Source organism: Vulpes vulpes, chromosome 10 (assembly GCF_048418805.1).
Source record: "Vulpes vulpes isolate BD-2025 chromosome 10, VulVul3, whole genome shotgun sequence".
Classification (NCBI taxonomy): domain Eukaryota; kingdom Metazoa; phylum Chordata; class Mammalia; order Carnivora; family Canidae; genus Vulpes; species Vulpes vulpes.
The window spans coordinates 48,315,716-48,331,769 of NC_132789.1; the positions used below are offsets into that span (position 1 = coordinate 48,315,716).

The window sequence follows — 16,054 nt, forward strand, 5'->3', positions numbered from 1 at the left end:
CATGTTCTCTTGCCTTTAGGAGCTGCAAAGATGATAACATTGGGCCCGGACATGCCTGTGTGGAGGTTATGGTACTCCTGGGGTTTTTGCAGCTAGCTGTAAAGCAAGCTAGAACATGTTCATCTCAGAGTTCCTTGTTTTTCTTTCAACCCTTTCAGTGCCCTGCAGGAGTCATTAAATCAAAACTTCATGCTGATCATCACCCACCGAGAAGTCCAGCGGGAGTACAACCTGAACTTCTCAGGAAGCAGTACTATTCAAGAGGTGAGTTATGTCTCACAGCTAAGGAATAAAGGTAGCTCATTATAGCTAATGTTGACCCTGTTAAAGAGGGCTTATCTGTTCTAGTTGGAAACTCTCTTTATGTTTCATTATTGGGTTCTTAATTTTAATTAACTGGAGCATCAATGATTACTGTAGATATATTAAATGACTTGACCTAGAAAGATAGATGTTGTAAATGGGAGCTCTTGATAACTCTTAAGATAGTCAACTTGAAAACTTGCTTAAAAATAACTCATTGTTATATAATATATTTTATGGTTTTTTAGTAATGATTCAAAATATTAATTTGGAAATTGTTGACAGCATGCATTTTCGAACATGTTTATATTTTATTTGAAAGGTTGCTCTCAAATATATTATTTATATTGTGTACCCTGTCTTTTTTCCAAAAGGAGTTTGAGGAGGATTTTCTTAAGTAGCTCAATCCCAATGTTAGGTAATATTCGTGAGGTGCTTTTGGAGACTGTCAGTCTTTAGCTTGGAATATCTGAGAAGAGTCTATTTATAGTGTCAATATTTTCCTCAGTGTGGCCAACCAGGGCCACTGTTTCAAAAATGAACTGCCCCCAAGAGAGTTAAGGTACCTTTTTGCCTGTGGCCCCACCCACTTGAAAGCCAGTAGTTTATCTCCATGGTAGAAAAATGTATAAGGCTTTGACAGTACTTATGTTTAGAAACACTGAAATGATGGTTATGACACATTACTTCTTATTAGTTGTGAAGACAATTGTTTGTCTAATTTTTATAAAGATAATTAATTATGCTTAACTTGAATTATTTCAGAAATTTTTTCCTGGACTACATCGCTTAAGATAATTATTAATATCATATTGATAGAATGAGTTGATTTCACCCAGTCATTTTTCAGACATACATGAATTGTTTTGGTAGTGTTTAGACTATTAATGGTTTCCTTTTTGGATGTTTTGTCAATGAATTTCAATTTCTGAATTTGGCATAAGTAGCTCATTGTTTGAAGTTTATTTTCTCTCTTTATCACTTGAATAGTTTGTTGATTAGTAATTAAAATCTTTAATATTTTTCTTGGCCCCAAGTTTGAATCGTAAGTTTGAGTTATTTTTTTCCCCAGGATTTTAAACATATTGATTGCCATTTCATTTTAACCTCTATAATGGGTGTTCTAGTCTCTAAATTTTTAATTCCTTGGAGAATCATTGTTGTTTTTACATTATAAATAATGCTTAACTATGACTCTATAGCATATTTATTCTGGTAACTTCATGGTAGTAAAATTTAAATTATATATTGGATGTAATTAAATAAGGAAATTTATTTTTGTAACAACTCCATTTTAATCAAGAAAAGCAAAAATAATACAAAATAAATTTCATTCTGTTGATTTACTTTTTTGAATTGAAGACTAATATAATGCATGGTGGATAAATATACACTGTTTTTTTTTTCTTTCTGATTGAAATTTTATAACCAAAATTTTTATTTTTTTCTACAGTTTTTTTGAACATTTCCATAGTTTGAGTGTGTTTCAACTTTCTCCCACAAGAGGGCAGAAAGGACTATTAAACTGATAGTCAAAATGTCATTCAGTGTTTTCAAATTAGCTTCTCTTATATTAACAAAAAGAAGCATAATGGCCAAGTTATTGTTTGATTTACAGATAATTGGCATATTGCAGGGAGGAGACTTAATTTCACCCTTTTAAATTAAACAGGGAGATTTAAAAAGACATAAAATATTCATTAATGTTCGGTGATTATAAAGTAGTGGCATATATTTATTTTGCCTTTATTACTGTTTCGATGGGAAAATACTGCAAATATTTCCGAAATCGAGTTGGCCATACTGACAAGTTGAAATGTTTAAGCAGCGTTAATGCAATCTGCTCACACCTGATATCCTATGCAGAATGATTCAAAATGACTACATCAATTATTAAAAGAAATATTTAAAATTCTGTAAATGTACCATTGTGTGCCACAGTTGGCTGAAACTGTTCTCCATGGCCTGCTATTTAGATTATCAAATATATTTTAAGCTTCAAGGACTTGTAAACAGTAAACCTTTTTCATACCATTTTCTAAATGAAAAATGTCCCAGAAATATTTTTGTAGAGATAGATATTCTTATGTATTTCTTCACAAGAGTTTGGTTTCTTCTCCCCCCCCCCCCCCCGTTTTAAATTAATTTAATTAATTTAAAAATAATATTTTGAAATGCTAGGTTCCAGGACAAAATAAATGCAATTTCTAGTATCAGTGCTTTTTGTGAGACAGGTGCTTGTAGACCCTTTTATTCTGTACAATTTAGGAAAAAGAATATGTATTATAATCTCTAGGCCTAGGATCACACTCTGTAAGTCTAATCCTAAGATTTTTCTTCTTCAACCTCTGGAATATTTGGAGACCAGGGGAATGACTCAGGAGGAATAGATGCTCTTATGCTACAGCCATGCAACCCACAGTGACACTCAAGTATATGCCTTTTTTGTTATATGATTGAAAGTCAGTTTGCAACACAATAAAAATACAATGTTGATGTGATTTTGCAGTATGATTTTTATAAATGTTAGAATTTTTGCTATTAATGTGGAAGCTTAATGATTCCATATATCCTAAATTATAAATTAATTTCTGTCATCAGTTTTAGAAGTCTCTTTTCAGTATTGTTTAATAGTTCCAAGAATGAATTCTGACCAATATATGAGGGAAAGGAAGAAAATAACCCCTGATTTTTTCCAGGGTAGGAATTACTATTTTTGTTATAGGTGAAAAATCAGCCCATTTTTTGGTATTTTTAAATTTTGAAAGTCTTGTGTATATAAAAAAAGCTTTTGTAATATTTTTCCCTCAGAGAGAAATTTCCATTAAATGAAATAGGGTTGAAAAAGGCATGATGATTTCAGCTTTTAACTAAACAAAATACACTTTTTTAAATATTGAATTAGAAAATAGAACTTAGATGCAGTTTGAATTTCAAATAAACTCTTCATTGACCATATGTTCATGCAAGTTAGTGGTGATAAACCGATACTTGTGCAAGTGTTTGTTCATTCTGGCTCTGTGGTCTCTTGCCTCACAATGCATGACTTATGTCCTTTGGGTGCTCTGGATTTTAATTTAAGCTAGTTAGATATTGAGGGGTACTTTAAGCTCTTTACAAATCATTCCACTTACATTATCTTTCTATTTGAAAAAAGGCAGTAATAGTATAAAAAAGGTCAGACTGGAAAGTTGCAAGTAGTCATGAGAATAAAAATCCTTTCTCATTTTCCATTTCAACAAATAGTTTGTGAAATTATCAGGTAATATGACAATTACTTTGTGACAATCTGTCTTTCCACCATTTTGGGTCCTGAAGTAGTTACTTGCCACACTTTAAAACAGTGAATTTCTTTGAAAACTTAAGTGAGTTTACCCTATTTTACTGAATTTTCTACATTGAGAATTCAGATTTTTAAACAGTTAATCATACAGATTCTAGTAATACTGTCTAATACTATTAAGATCTGTGATTACAAATGCACTTGGGATTGGTTAAATTAAGGGAAAAAAGATTGATTTGCCTACTGTAAAATCCTAAACCCAGGTGTGGAAAAGGATATGAAGTCCCTGAAATCAAGCCAACTTTTCTTGGAAACTAATTCTTTGTTGTCCATATTACTATTGCAAAAGCTTCTATTAGGCAAAATACCCACTTTTATTTGCAGGTGTCATACAAACTTAAGGAATACACACATGACCCAGAATAACAATGATAAGAAACCTAAGTATTCTTGGTATGGAATCATGGAGTATTACTTATCTGTTATGGCGAGAAGCATGATGAATAGCTATTGGAATTATTTAAATCCTCTTCCAAGTTTCGCTTTACTCTAGAATTCTCACTGTTCTTATTAATGTTGATTTAGTTCTTAAGGGGAATGAAAGGGAAAAATTGATGACCTATAAAGATATATCTTGCATAGAATAGTAAAATATTTCACTACTGATACTAGTGATTGTCAAGTGAGAAGCTAATAGTTTGAATTAGCAACAAGAAGTGAACTAAATACATAAATCAGACCAGTCTTTAAAAATAATCTTGGCTAAATAATTGTGAAATAATGAGGCTAGTTTTGATTCTGCAAATTTGAAACTTTTGTTAGGTTTTGTGCCTGTTTTTCTACTTGATACTTTCTGAATTTACTTGATTAGCATATTTCAAACCATTCTCTGATGCTGGAGACCATTAACAGTATTAAATATGTAGTTTGGGGTTTTGTTTTTTGTTTTTTTACTGATTGTAATAATAAGCAATTTTCTGGTATTGGGTTGACTATAACTACTTAACTAACATGACCTTTCTGTAAATGTTTTAAGTATAGTTGTTTTTTGTTTGTTTGTTTGTTTGTTTGTTTGTTTTCCAGTTTGGGGAGGGTGCTGGCACAGAATTGAAGAGTAGAGTAGCTGAGAATATGCGTATGCAAGAGGGTAAATTAAATTGTGTGCTTATTTAATTAAAAGTTTAAGTGGTTTATAAATTTACTTCAAGGTAAATGGCATGTATAAACTCAATTACAATGAACCCATTTTAATTAGCATATATCATAGTTTGATTTTTTACAATTTGAAATCACAAATGACATCTTAGCAAGAATGAGATATAATTTCTTAAGCAATTGGGCCATGAAGCCTTTATTCAGCTTTTAGAAAAGGAGATTACAAGTTTCTTTTAAATATGCATGTATATTATTGGTTTCAAGTTGCATTTTATAATCTGTTGAAGTCATATCACTTTAAGTGATCAAATTCCTAATGACTGTCTAATAAATATTGAGGTTACCTGTGATTCTTAATAAATCATCCCCTTAGGAAATAAGTTTAAGTAATATTTACCATGCAATTGGAGCTGACAGGTCTTCTTCTCTCTCCAAAACTATTTTAGAATAATCTCTATGGGAAAATTTCCCCCCCATTTTAAGTATTTCTTCACCTACTTTTCAAGAGGATAGAAACAATGAAATTTTGTTAAGAATTAAGGGCAATGCTTTAGTCCTTTGTTACTTAAGATATGTGTATCCTAACATCATCTTAGCTGACCATGTTTCATAATCTGTGATTTGTGTGTTGGTAGTTTTGAAATGTCTGGGCTAAGAAAAATTATGTTCAGTTATCAGAAACTAATAAACATAAGACATTTTTATATGCAAGAAAAGGCAGAGAGTAAATAATTGCACTGGTGACCAATACTGTAATAATCCTGTTTTACAATATGCACTTGACAGGTTGTAATAGTGCTAATTGAAGAGACTAATTCACACTTGCTTCATTCTATTCAAAGGCAAAATCAGCAGCTTGTTTTGCTTTTGACCAGATGGTCCTCATGAACACCTACTGTGCACTTTAAGTGCTTTACTAGAATTACAAAGGCTGGGGGCTGCGTTCGACTCCAAATGATTTGAGAAGAGAGAGAGAGAGACAGAGAGAGAGAAGAGGAAAAAAACCCCTCTGTGCTCAATGGATTTGGTGCAAGTAAATTAATTCTAGTGGACCCATTACACACTGAGCCCCCTTTTCAAAGCTCTGAGCCTCCTCGCTTGCTCTGTAGCAATGAGAAAGAGAAAGAGAAAGGCAGATTACTGCAAACAGAAATAAAAAAAAGGGCTATGAAAGGGAGAAAAGAGGCCTTGAAGCCTTTCATATCATTTGAGTTTTTCAAGTGCGTTATTTTTGGGGAGGGTGGATATATGAAAAGCCAATTGGAGTTTTTTTTGTTTTAAAGTGCGCTATTTAAGCACCATGAATATAGGCGCAAGAGCAACAGTTGACTGAGTTTACTGTGATGAAGCTTTGTGTCCGAGGATGAATCAAATTCATTATATTCAACTCTTTGTGTTTTAACATGAATGTAGGGTTAGTTTCACAAGACTGTGTCTGTTTAGGATAATTATAATTTAATATTTTCCTTTCATAAAGTTATCACTGTAGATGTCTAAAATTTTAATCAAAGCAGATTTTGTACATTGACTTTGAAGCACCCTGACAGTTTAAAATTCAAAGGAAAGCTTTTTTAGTTTTCAAAAGAAAAGAAAGACTCATTCTAATGGCATTGAAGCAGAGATTATTATAACTAATTAGAAGTCACACATCTGTTAGCTTTTGGTTTGTGACTTACTTATGTATTTTTTGAGTAAAATATATACTTTAAAAATATATTGCTGTTACTGAGTGAACCCAAAAGGATAAAATGCACTTAATAGAGAACCATTTATTTGAGCCAACCATTTTTGCAAATTTCTACCCAGTCCCATAAAAATATATAGTATATTAAAGTCGATTAAATGTGAATGGAATTGTATAATTAATAACCTTAAATTAGAATACACTTCCAGACAAAATATTTTCACATAGTTCTTGTTAGCATAATTCTGATTGTTAACCAAAATTGTAATGACATAACAAAATAGAGCAAACCGAATTTGTGTGAATTTATAGTTATTCTTATCCTTCAAGCTGTTTATGTACAATTGTAATTTGGAATATGGACACTGTAAAATAATGAATTCTTCTAAGCAATGTGGGTTAAGATACAAAGGATCACACCTAGGGCATGTCAGTAATTTTGTATGTTTTTATACTTTTAAGTTTAATTCTTGTGATACATTTTGTTGCAATAGTCTACTTTTGTTTGAGGGTGTACTTAACACTGTAATTCAAGTTCATTTTATTATAGTTATTAGCAAAGAATATAATAAAATCATGCCAATAAGATATGACTTAAAGATAATTGTTAACAATTCATAGAGAAGACTATTTCTAAGTTTGGCCCATCTCTTTAAATGAATGTCTAGAAATTTATACTTTAAAAGGCATGAAGCACTAATAATACTTTATATATCAATGTATGTTAATTACATTCTCAGGAAATAAAATGTAGTAATGTAAAAACAACTACAAAAACATTTTAAGTTTTATTTTCAAAGACTTTTAATAAAGAGGGTAGCATAACATGCCTTCTGTGATATTTAAAATAAAATTAGATTCATTTGCTATTAATGTCATTACTTTGGGCTTCATTCATTGAAATATAAATTTTGAGGTGGGGAAGAACATAAAGGGAATCCTCAAACCTTCAACCAACAAAACATAATGAAATTTATAAGCAATGAAGTGTTAATGAATTGATATCCTTTGGGAGAAAAGGATTTCTAGAAAAAATATGAATGATTAGGAAAACTTACTGAAAAAAAATTTTTTTTTGCAGTGGACTGTTTAAACTGAAGGTAAGACTAGTAGATTCTCTTTCTTGTAGGTACCATAAAAAACTACCTTTAAGTCTAGAACTTCAGTTAGCAGACATGGATTGACCATGATGGTGCACTTACTTAGGTAGGGCTAATTCTTTGGTTTCATAGGCATAGTAGTTGGAGCCTTTCTCCTCATGAAGAAGAGTTTATTTCAGTATTAAAATATTAACCCTAGATTCCTGAATGCCAGAGACCATGTGTCCTGTAGGGGAGGGTTGGAAAAGGCTACAATTTTTTTTTATAGACTTGATAGGTATGATGTTACTTAAGCTGAGAAATATTTTAACATTTAAGTATCCTCCAGCCATAATATAAGAATAATAACCTCATTCTTTTCCTGAACCATCCCCAGCAAAGAGAGGGAAAAAAGAGAGAGAGAGAGAAGTAAATCAAAGGATGGGTAAGTGAATGTAGAGTGCTCATAAACATAACCTAGATTGAGTCAAGGTATATTAAGGCCTGCATGTTGAAAATTATTTACATGTTTATCCTTATATATCAAAGATTATTTGGCCATAACCCCTTACAACATCTGTTTATGATCATTTTTCTTTTGTCTAATGTGTTTTGGGTATAACTTAATATTACCTAGTCAAGGAGTTCTTTTTCAAACATACTTAGTATGGAAAAATAAAACTTAAAAACCCTATATAACTCAGTTTAGAGTTATATTGCCTTATTATTACTCAATACATTCCTTTTTTAAAAAAATATTTTTAAAAGAAAAGACTTTAAAAGCTTTTAGCAAACATTTTTTATAAATGACAAAATGTATTCCTTGCTTTGTAGTCATTGCGTGACCAGACAGTAGAGTACTGGATTGTTTTAAGGTTTTTACAGCTGCAAGGCAAAAGCATCTGTTCATTGCAAAGCCGGCATTGTTTAATTTTGACACTGACTTTTCCATGCGTCTTGTACCAAGCACTGGATTAGATGCCACTAAGATGAAATTTGTTTTAAGTTGCTCCCAAAGTGCAGCTGTCCCCATATACAGCCTTGTAGCTTAACCAAAACAGACAGACATAGGATCAATCAGAATCTTTGTACAGGGTCACCTTACTAGGCTAGAAAGGCTCAGAGAAGGAATGTTAATGATATTTATTGTGAATAACTGCAAAATTAGTCTCCAAGCTGATTTAGTGTATGTAGAAATATACCTTTCCCCGATTTAGGGCAACAGAACCATTATTCAATATTAAGCTTTTAAACGGGAGTATAATGGTCAAATATTAAGGTGCCTATAATATACACAGGCACTGTTCTTCCTGCAATTGATTACAAGAAAAATGATCAGTTTGTTGGTCACTAAAGTATTAATCGACTGAAAATAAAACTCAATCTAAAATGGCTCTGCTAAAATCTTGAGAAGTGGACATTTTTATAGAATGATAATTTTTCTTTAATGTTTCAAGTGAATGAAAAATGAAAGAGCACCTCACTTCCCGGGTTTCCTGGGATTGTGTGAATTTCTACCCAGCTGGTCCAAATTGATTGATACAGGGCCAAATATTTGTCTGCCTACATTTCAAAGTCTATAATTTGCTAATGAATTGTGGTAATAATCTTTCATCATACATGAAAGATTTAGCCAAACAATTTGCTAAGTATGTATTTTGATCATAAAATTTTTGGACTTACACCAAGCTTTACATCTATTTTACAGCTTATGCATGGGGGTGGAGGGAGAGCAGGGGGAGAAATAATACTGAACATGAGCACTTGATGGAAAGGGATGAAGGAAATGAAGGAAGAAGGTACTTTGGAAAAGAGTAATGCTGGGAAAGTCCTGTGAGTGACAGTGGAAAACAAATTAGATTTGCACTTGGAGTACAAAATAGAATTTTTTTAAATGCCAGCAGTTTTAGCCTGGGTTGTCCAGAGGTATGGTATCCAGGTAGATCAAGTCAAGGAAGGAATATTTTTCTGTTTGGCTACAGCTTTTCTACATACTGATTATAGAATAATTTCCTAGAAACTTTATGCCAGGAAAGTCAAATGCCCACAAATTGAAAGTAATTGAAGGCATAAGAATAAAAGCCAGATGTTTGTTGGGGTTGATGTAGAGACTTAAAAAAAAAGAAAAACAAAACAGTGAAGAACTAAATTTGATTTGACCAGTTCTAGAAGATGAGAGAGGAACCTTCTAGTTAAGCTACTGAAATAACTGTGGTTATCCAAGAAAATATTTTCTCCCTTTAAAACAAAGACTGTACAAAGGACATTGGGGCTTATATTTGTGTGTGGGGGGGTTGATATTTAGGATTAAATAACCTCCATTTGGGAAAGTGTAAATCTTAAGTATGTATTTTTGAAGTGCAACATAAGATAGATTCCAGAGAAAGCCCAGGATTAGCCAGTGGAGTGAGAGGACAAGAAAATGTTCTAAATAAGATTCTGTCCTGCATCAGTAGTTTTTGTTTCAATGTTAGAGATCATGTTAGAGAGTACCATGACTTCTTATTTGACTGACATACTCTGAATTTTTTTTCAAGTTGTCCGTGAGGAGAATATTTAATAATATTGATAAAGTTTGCTTTGCTTTGCACATAGGTAGTTAAAAAAGGAAAAGCAGGTAGCTAGAAAGAGAGAAACCATATTATAAAAGAGACTGAACCTTCTGTTTTATAGATTTTAAAGATACACAGCTTTAGGATTTTTACATACCCGCTAGACCTTTTATGTCACATTTCCAGAGCATTAATTTCTATCCACTTATGTAATTCTCTTTTCTCTGATAGAGCTAAGCCTGTTCTAAATATTAGTCCAGTGAATGTCTGTCCAAGATGGCACCATTGGAAACTCCTAACAACATAATAGGAAAGTTAAAGATTTATATTCCAAACTATAGCTTTATTTCAGATAAATTGAAATCTTGTCTTATAGTTGACTTTCTCAGCCTCCTTCCTTCTATTTTTTGATTTTTTTCTGTTTCATCAATTTAATACTTGTCATAATTCTTTTGCAAGTATATTGTTATCACATTTATGATAGTGCAGTTAATATAGAAGAGATCCTATAATCATTATGAAAGAAAAATTATCAAAATAATATTAAATAAAAAGTTATGAATGAGATAGTGCATTTCTGATTCTTGTTAACAACTTTATAAAAATTGCATTTCAAGAACATTAAAGTTATAGATTATATATTGTTAAATTCAAATTATGCTGTTGCCATTTTATTCTAGTGCTTTTCATATCCTTTTATCAAAAGCACTTTACATTTATTTACATGCCTGCATTTGCCTTAAAAAAACTATTTCCCACTAAGAGGTATGTTTGTAATGCCTAATAATAATTATTACTATAATAAAATATCAGTTAAACATCAGTTCATTTCTGTTGAATTGGGAGTTATTTCTCTTATGCTTCACATTGCAAACAAGGGAATTTTAATTAAGGTGTTTTTAAAGCTGCTATTTTTTTGGGTAAAAATCTTTGTTGCTGATAACAGATATGCACATGGATCACTTTGCTTGGAATTTGAAATTTCAGAAATATATAAAATGTCTTATAAGCCCTAATTTCTGTTGGTAATTGTAATTTCAAATACTGTAACCATAATGTTTGTATATAATGAATGGAGCAATATGTAGAGCATGACTCTAAAAGTGATTGATATATTAACATGCTTACATGTCATAAATTTAAATGACTATCCATGCCTTCAAATTAGTCATCTTTGTTATTGATATGTATATCCTCTGTTGCTCAGAAGTTATTCTAGATTTCCAGGAACTAGCTTTAGAGACAATGATGGTTTTTAATATATTATTTTTGAATGACCTCACGTATGGGCAGTCTTTGTCCTACGAAGGAGACAAATTGATTTGTTGGACCTGCCAAAAGTAATTGGAAGTCAAATATTGGGGCAAGTGGGTATTCAATCTGGGTAGTTAAATTTTTGGTTATTTTCTCTTTCCTGAACTTCTCCTCTCCCTGTGAGTACATATCTGACTTAGCATTTGCCACACTCATTTGCAGTTATCTGTTTACTTATTTTTTTCCCTTGTTAGACTAAGAGCACCTTAAGAAGAGGAAAAGTATCAAATTCATCTCTTTATTTCTGGACCTACCACTTAATCAATTAAGCTTAATGAATGCCTGAATTAAAAAAGAATCTATAACTCATTGAGATTATTTGTACATGAAGGCATTTGCAAAAGTGAAGTCATTCAAGTATTTCTGAATATTTCAAGCATTTCAAGTATTAACATTGACATAAATAGATACTTTTTTGAAGAGGTTATGAGAGGATCTCTCTGATTTGGCTATATAAATTCTCACTTGTTAAAAATGAGATGGATTACACAAAAAGTACAAAATAAAATTCCAACTTTATTATTATTTTTTAAGATTTTTAAATTTGTTCATGAGGGACACAGGCAGAGGGAAAAGCAGGCTTCCCACAGGGAGCCTGATCTGAGACTCAATCCCAGCACCCAAGGATTGCGACTTGAGCAGAAGGCAGATGCTCAACCACTGAGCTACCCAGGCACCACAAATTCCAACTTTGAAATAGATTTATATCATCCTTAAGTTTTTATATCTGCCAGGTTATTTCCTGGTGTTTTCTTTGTAAGTGAAGTTATAACTGGTTTTTATTAAAAATTGTTTTCTGAATCTATGAGTTGCAATCACAGATTTTAATCAAACTATTTCTCAGGTGACAATTAGTTAGCATGTGATAGTAGAAAGATCATTATACTACGGTGTAGGGAATCTGAGTTCTAATCTTCTACTGTTAACATTCTGCAAGATCATCTGGCCTTGAGTGGCTTGGTATTTCTTTTGAATTTGTTTGACTTTTTTATGATGCATAACTGCAGAGACTCAAACTTTTTGCTGGTGAAAATGTAAAATGTCTTGGTACTTTAAAGTATGTGTAAAATCCCTATGTCCCATTGAACCTGCTGTATACTTCTATTGCAGCATGTCTATCCTTTTGTTTTGTGTTTATTTTCCTTCTTGTGGTAGGCTTCTTGAGGGTAGGATCTCAGTCATTTAATCTTCATATTTATAGCACTAAATGTAGTACCTAGCATTGTATAAATGTTGAATGAGCAAATATTTACATGAGTCACCATCTAGTAGTTGAAAAGAAATTGGGAAACCTGGATTCTAATATCTGATATTTTGCTTTCTTAGCTGTATGAGTTTGGGCAATTCATTTAACTACTCTGGATCTGGGTCATTTATGACAAATCGGAAGTGGTTTCAGAGGTGTTTCCTGCTTCTAAAATTTGATCGTTACATGTGAATTTAGAAATTTCATATGTTCAGTTGAACCTTGTATGTGAAGTGGAGATGGGGGAGAGACAAAACTGGTCAATAGGTGGTCACAGTGTATATATATGTGTATGTATGTGTATTTATCAGTCACTCTGGAATGTAGATATCCCTTTAATACTTAAGGTGTTATTCAAGATGTTCAAGGTTGAAATAGAGGCCTCTCTTGTCAGGGTGTTTGAATTTTTAGAATTGAAATTTTTTTCGAATAATAAAGAATTTTATTTTTATCTTAATGTAGACTTTAACCTTGAATACATATGATGTAACAAGACTTTAAAGGTGAATTGCATAAACTAACAAGCCTTTCTAATACATAAGATTTTTAAATGTTGAGATATATAAAAGTAAGTGATATTAGTGCCATTAGTTTTACCTGTGGTAAGTGAATTAAAATTCTGTGAGAATATCAGGACTATAAAGATACCACCATAAGGATACACCTGTAGATCCGTGGAACCAAATTGGAAGTCCAGAAATAAATCCCTTACACTCAAGGTCAATTAATTTTCAGCAAGGTTGCCATGACAGGTAAACATGGAAAGAATAGTGTTTTCAGCATAAGGTGATGGGACAACTGGATATCTACATGAAAAAGGAAATTGTACTACTCTTTCACATCATATGTAAAAATTAATCCGTTGGTTCAAAGACCTAAATATAAAAGCTAAAACTATAAAACTTGTAGAAGAAAACATAGGAATAAGTCCTTGTGACCTTGGGTGGGTTAGGTGATGGTTTCCTTAGATATGGTATCAGAAAGACAAGCAACAAAAGGAAAAATAGGTAAATTGGACTTCATAAAAATGAGAAAACTTTTATGCCTCAAAGGATATCATCAGTGAAATGAAGAAAATACAGAATGGAGGAATGTATTTCTATATCACTTATTGGTAAGAAACTTAATATGGGATATATAAAAAACTCTTAAAACGCAACAATGAAAAAACAAATAACCTAATTTAAAAATGGGTAAAGGATTTGAATGGATATTTCTCAAGAGAAGACGCAGTATGCACATGAAAAGTTGCTCAACGTCTTTCGTCATTAGGGAATTACAAACCAAAACCAGAATGATATAGCATTTCATATCACTAGGATGGCTAGCATAAAAAAAGATGACAATAACGAATGTTGATAAGATGTTGAAAAATTAGAACCCTCAGATATTGCTGGTGGGAATGCAAAATGATGCAGTAGCTTTGGAAGACAGTTTGGCAGTTCCTTTAAAAGCTAAAAAAGAGTTACCATATGACCTAGTAATTCTGCTTGTAGGCATATACCAAAAGAATTGAAAACATGTTCACACAAAAGTGTGTATGTGAGTATTCACTGAAGCATTATTCTTATTAGTTAAAATAGAAAAACAGTCCAAACATCCACCAACATATCTGATGTATGAATAAACAAAATATGGTATATCCATAAATGGAATATTATTCAGTCATAAAAAAGGAATGCAGTACTGATATATGCTACAACATAGATGAATCTCAAAATTATGCTAAGTGAAAGAAGCCATACACAGAAGGCCACACATTAAATGATTCCATTTATATGAAATGCCTAGAATAGGCAAATGTATAGAGACAAAAGATAGATTAGTAGTGAAACTGCTCTCTACTGTAATGGTGGATACATGTCATTCAGACTCACAGAATTTATAATAGCAAGAGTGAATCTTAATATAAATTATAGACTTTGGGCGATCATGTGTCAGTCAATGTAGGTTAATCTGTTGTAATAAATATACTACTTTGGTGGGGATGTTGCTAATAGAGAAGGCATGCATTTGTGGGGGCAAGGAATATATGAGAAATCTCTGTACCTTCTGCTCAAATTTATTGTGAATCTAAAGCTATGCTAAAAAAAGTTAAGTCTATTTTAAAAAATTAAGAAGTAGGTAAGTGTTTGCCAGGAACACATGGTGGAAGAAAGGGGAACCACCGGTATGGCTGCTAATGAGTACACGGTTTTATTTGTTGTTTTGCTTTGTTTTGTTTTTTACATAACCTCCCAGTTATGCAACACAATGCATTTAAAATATTAAATATCTTTAATAATTATTTATTTACATGTTTTATAAGCATAAAACTTTACATAATGAGAAATATAATGTGATTTAAACATAGATCTTCATGTGTATTCCGAGTGTTTAATAAATTAAGAAAGTCAATTTAAATCTTATTTATATGTATACAAGTTTGTTTTTGTACACAAGATCTCTCATGATAACATGAGATAACATGATAACATTATCTTTCATGAAAACATGAAATGTTTTCATCTTCCCACAGTGTGACTCCATACTCATTAGACGGTAACTCCCAATCTTCTCTCTACCCCAACTGCTATTTTACTTTCTGTCTCTATGAATTTGACTACTCTAGGTACCTCACATAAATGGGTTAGTATTTGTCCTTTTGTGATGGGCTTATTTTATTTCACTTAGCATAATGCCCTCATGTCATAACATTTTTTGGAATTTACTTTTTAAGGCTAAATAATACTGTATATACCACATTTTATTTATCCATTCATCTGTTGATGGGACATTCAGGTTGCTTACACTTTTTGGCTATTGTGAATAATGATGCTGTGAACATGGGTGTACAAATACCTAATCAAGCCCCTGCTTTTAATTCGTTTAGGTATTCTTATAACATCAGCTAATATCAGTCCTGTTGCATATGGCTGTGTAGGTTGAAAATGGCACCTCCTGAAGCTGTGGGATACAATGGTCTTTTTTTTTTTAATTTTTAATTTATTTATGATAGGCACACAGTGAGAGAGAGAGGCAGAGACACAGGCAGAGGGAGAAGCAGGCTCCATGCACCGGGAGCCCGATGTGGGATTCAATCCCGGGTCTCCAGGATCGCGCCCTGGGCCAAAGGCAGGCGTTAAACCGCTGCGCCACCCAGGGATCCCACAATGGTCTTGATGAGGATGTGACTGTAGGACTTGATGAGTGTAGTCACTCTTCCTGCTATATAAATAGAGATACGGGGCACCTGGTTGGCTCAGTCAGTGGTGCATGCGACTCTTGATCTTGGAGTTGTGGGTTCAAGCCCTGTGTTGGGTATAGAGATTACTTAAAAAAATAAAAATGTTTGAAAAATATATAAATAAATATAGGTACTAATGCAGATTATAAGAGTCCCCAATAAAGTCATTGTTTTTTTCACCATTGTATGATTTATTTATTTCATTTCCTAAA

The 16,054-nt window shown here is 32.3% G+C and overlaps 1 protein-coding gene across 5 annotated transcripts in view; it reads left to right on the forward strand.

The window, feature by feature from the left end:
- FAF1 (Fas associated factor 1) overlaps positions 1–16,054 on the forward strand; it is a 461,294-nt gene that overhangs the window by 217,811 nt on the left and 227,429 nt on the right. For all 5 annotated transcript variants that reach the window (XM_025991860.2, XM_025991862.2, XM_025991861.2 and 2 more), the window contains one exon: positions 159–264. In XM_025991860.2, coding sequence (XP_025847645.2) covers positions 159–264 — 106 coding nt within the window. The remainder of the gene's footprint in view (positions 1–158; positions 265–16,054) is intronic.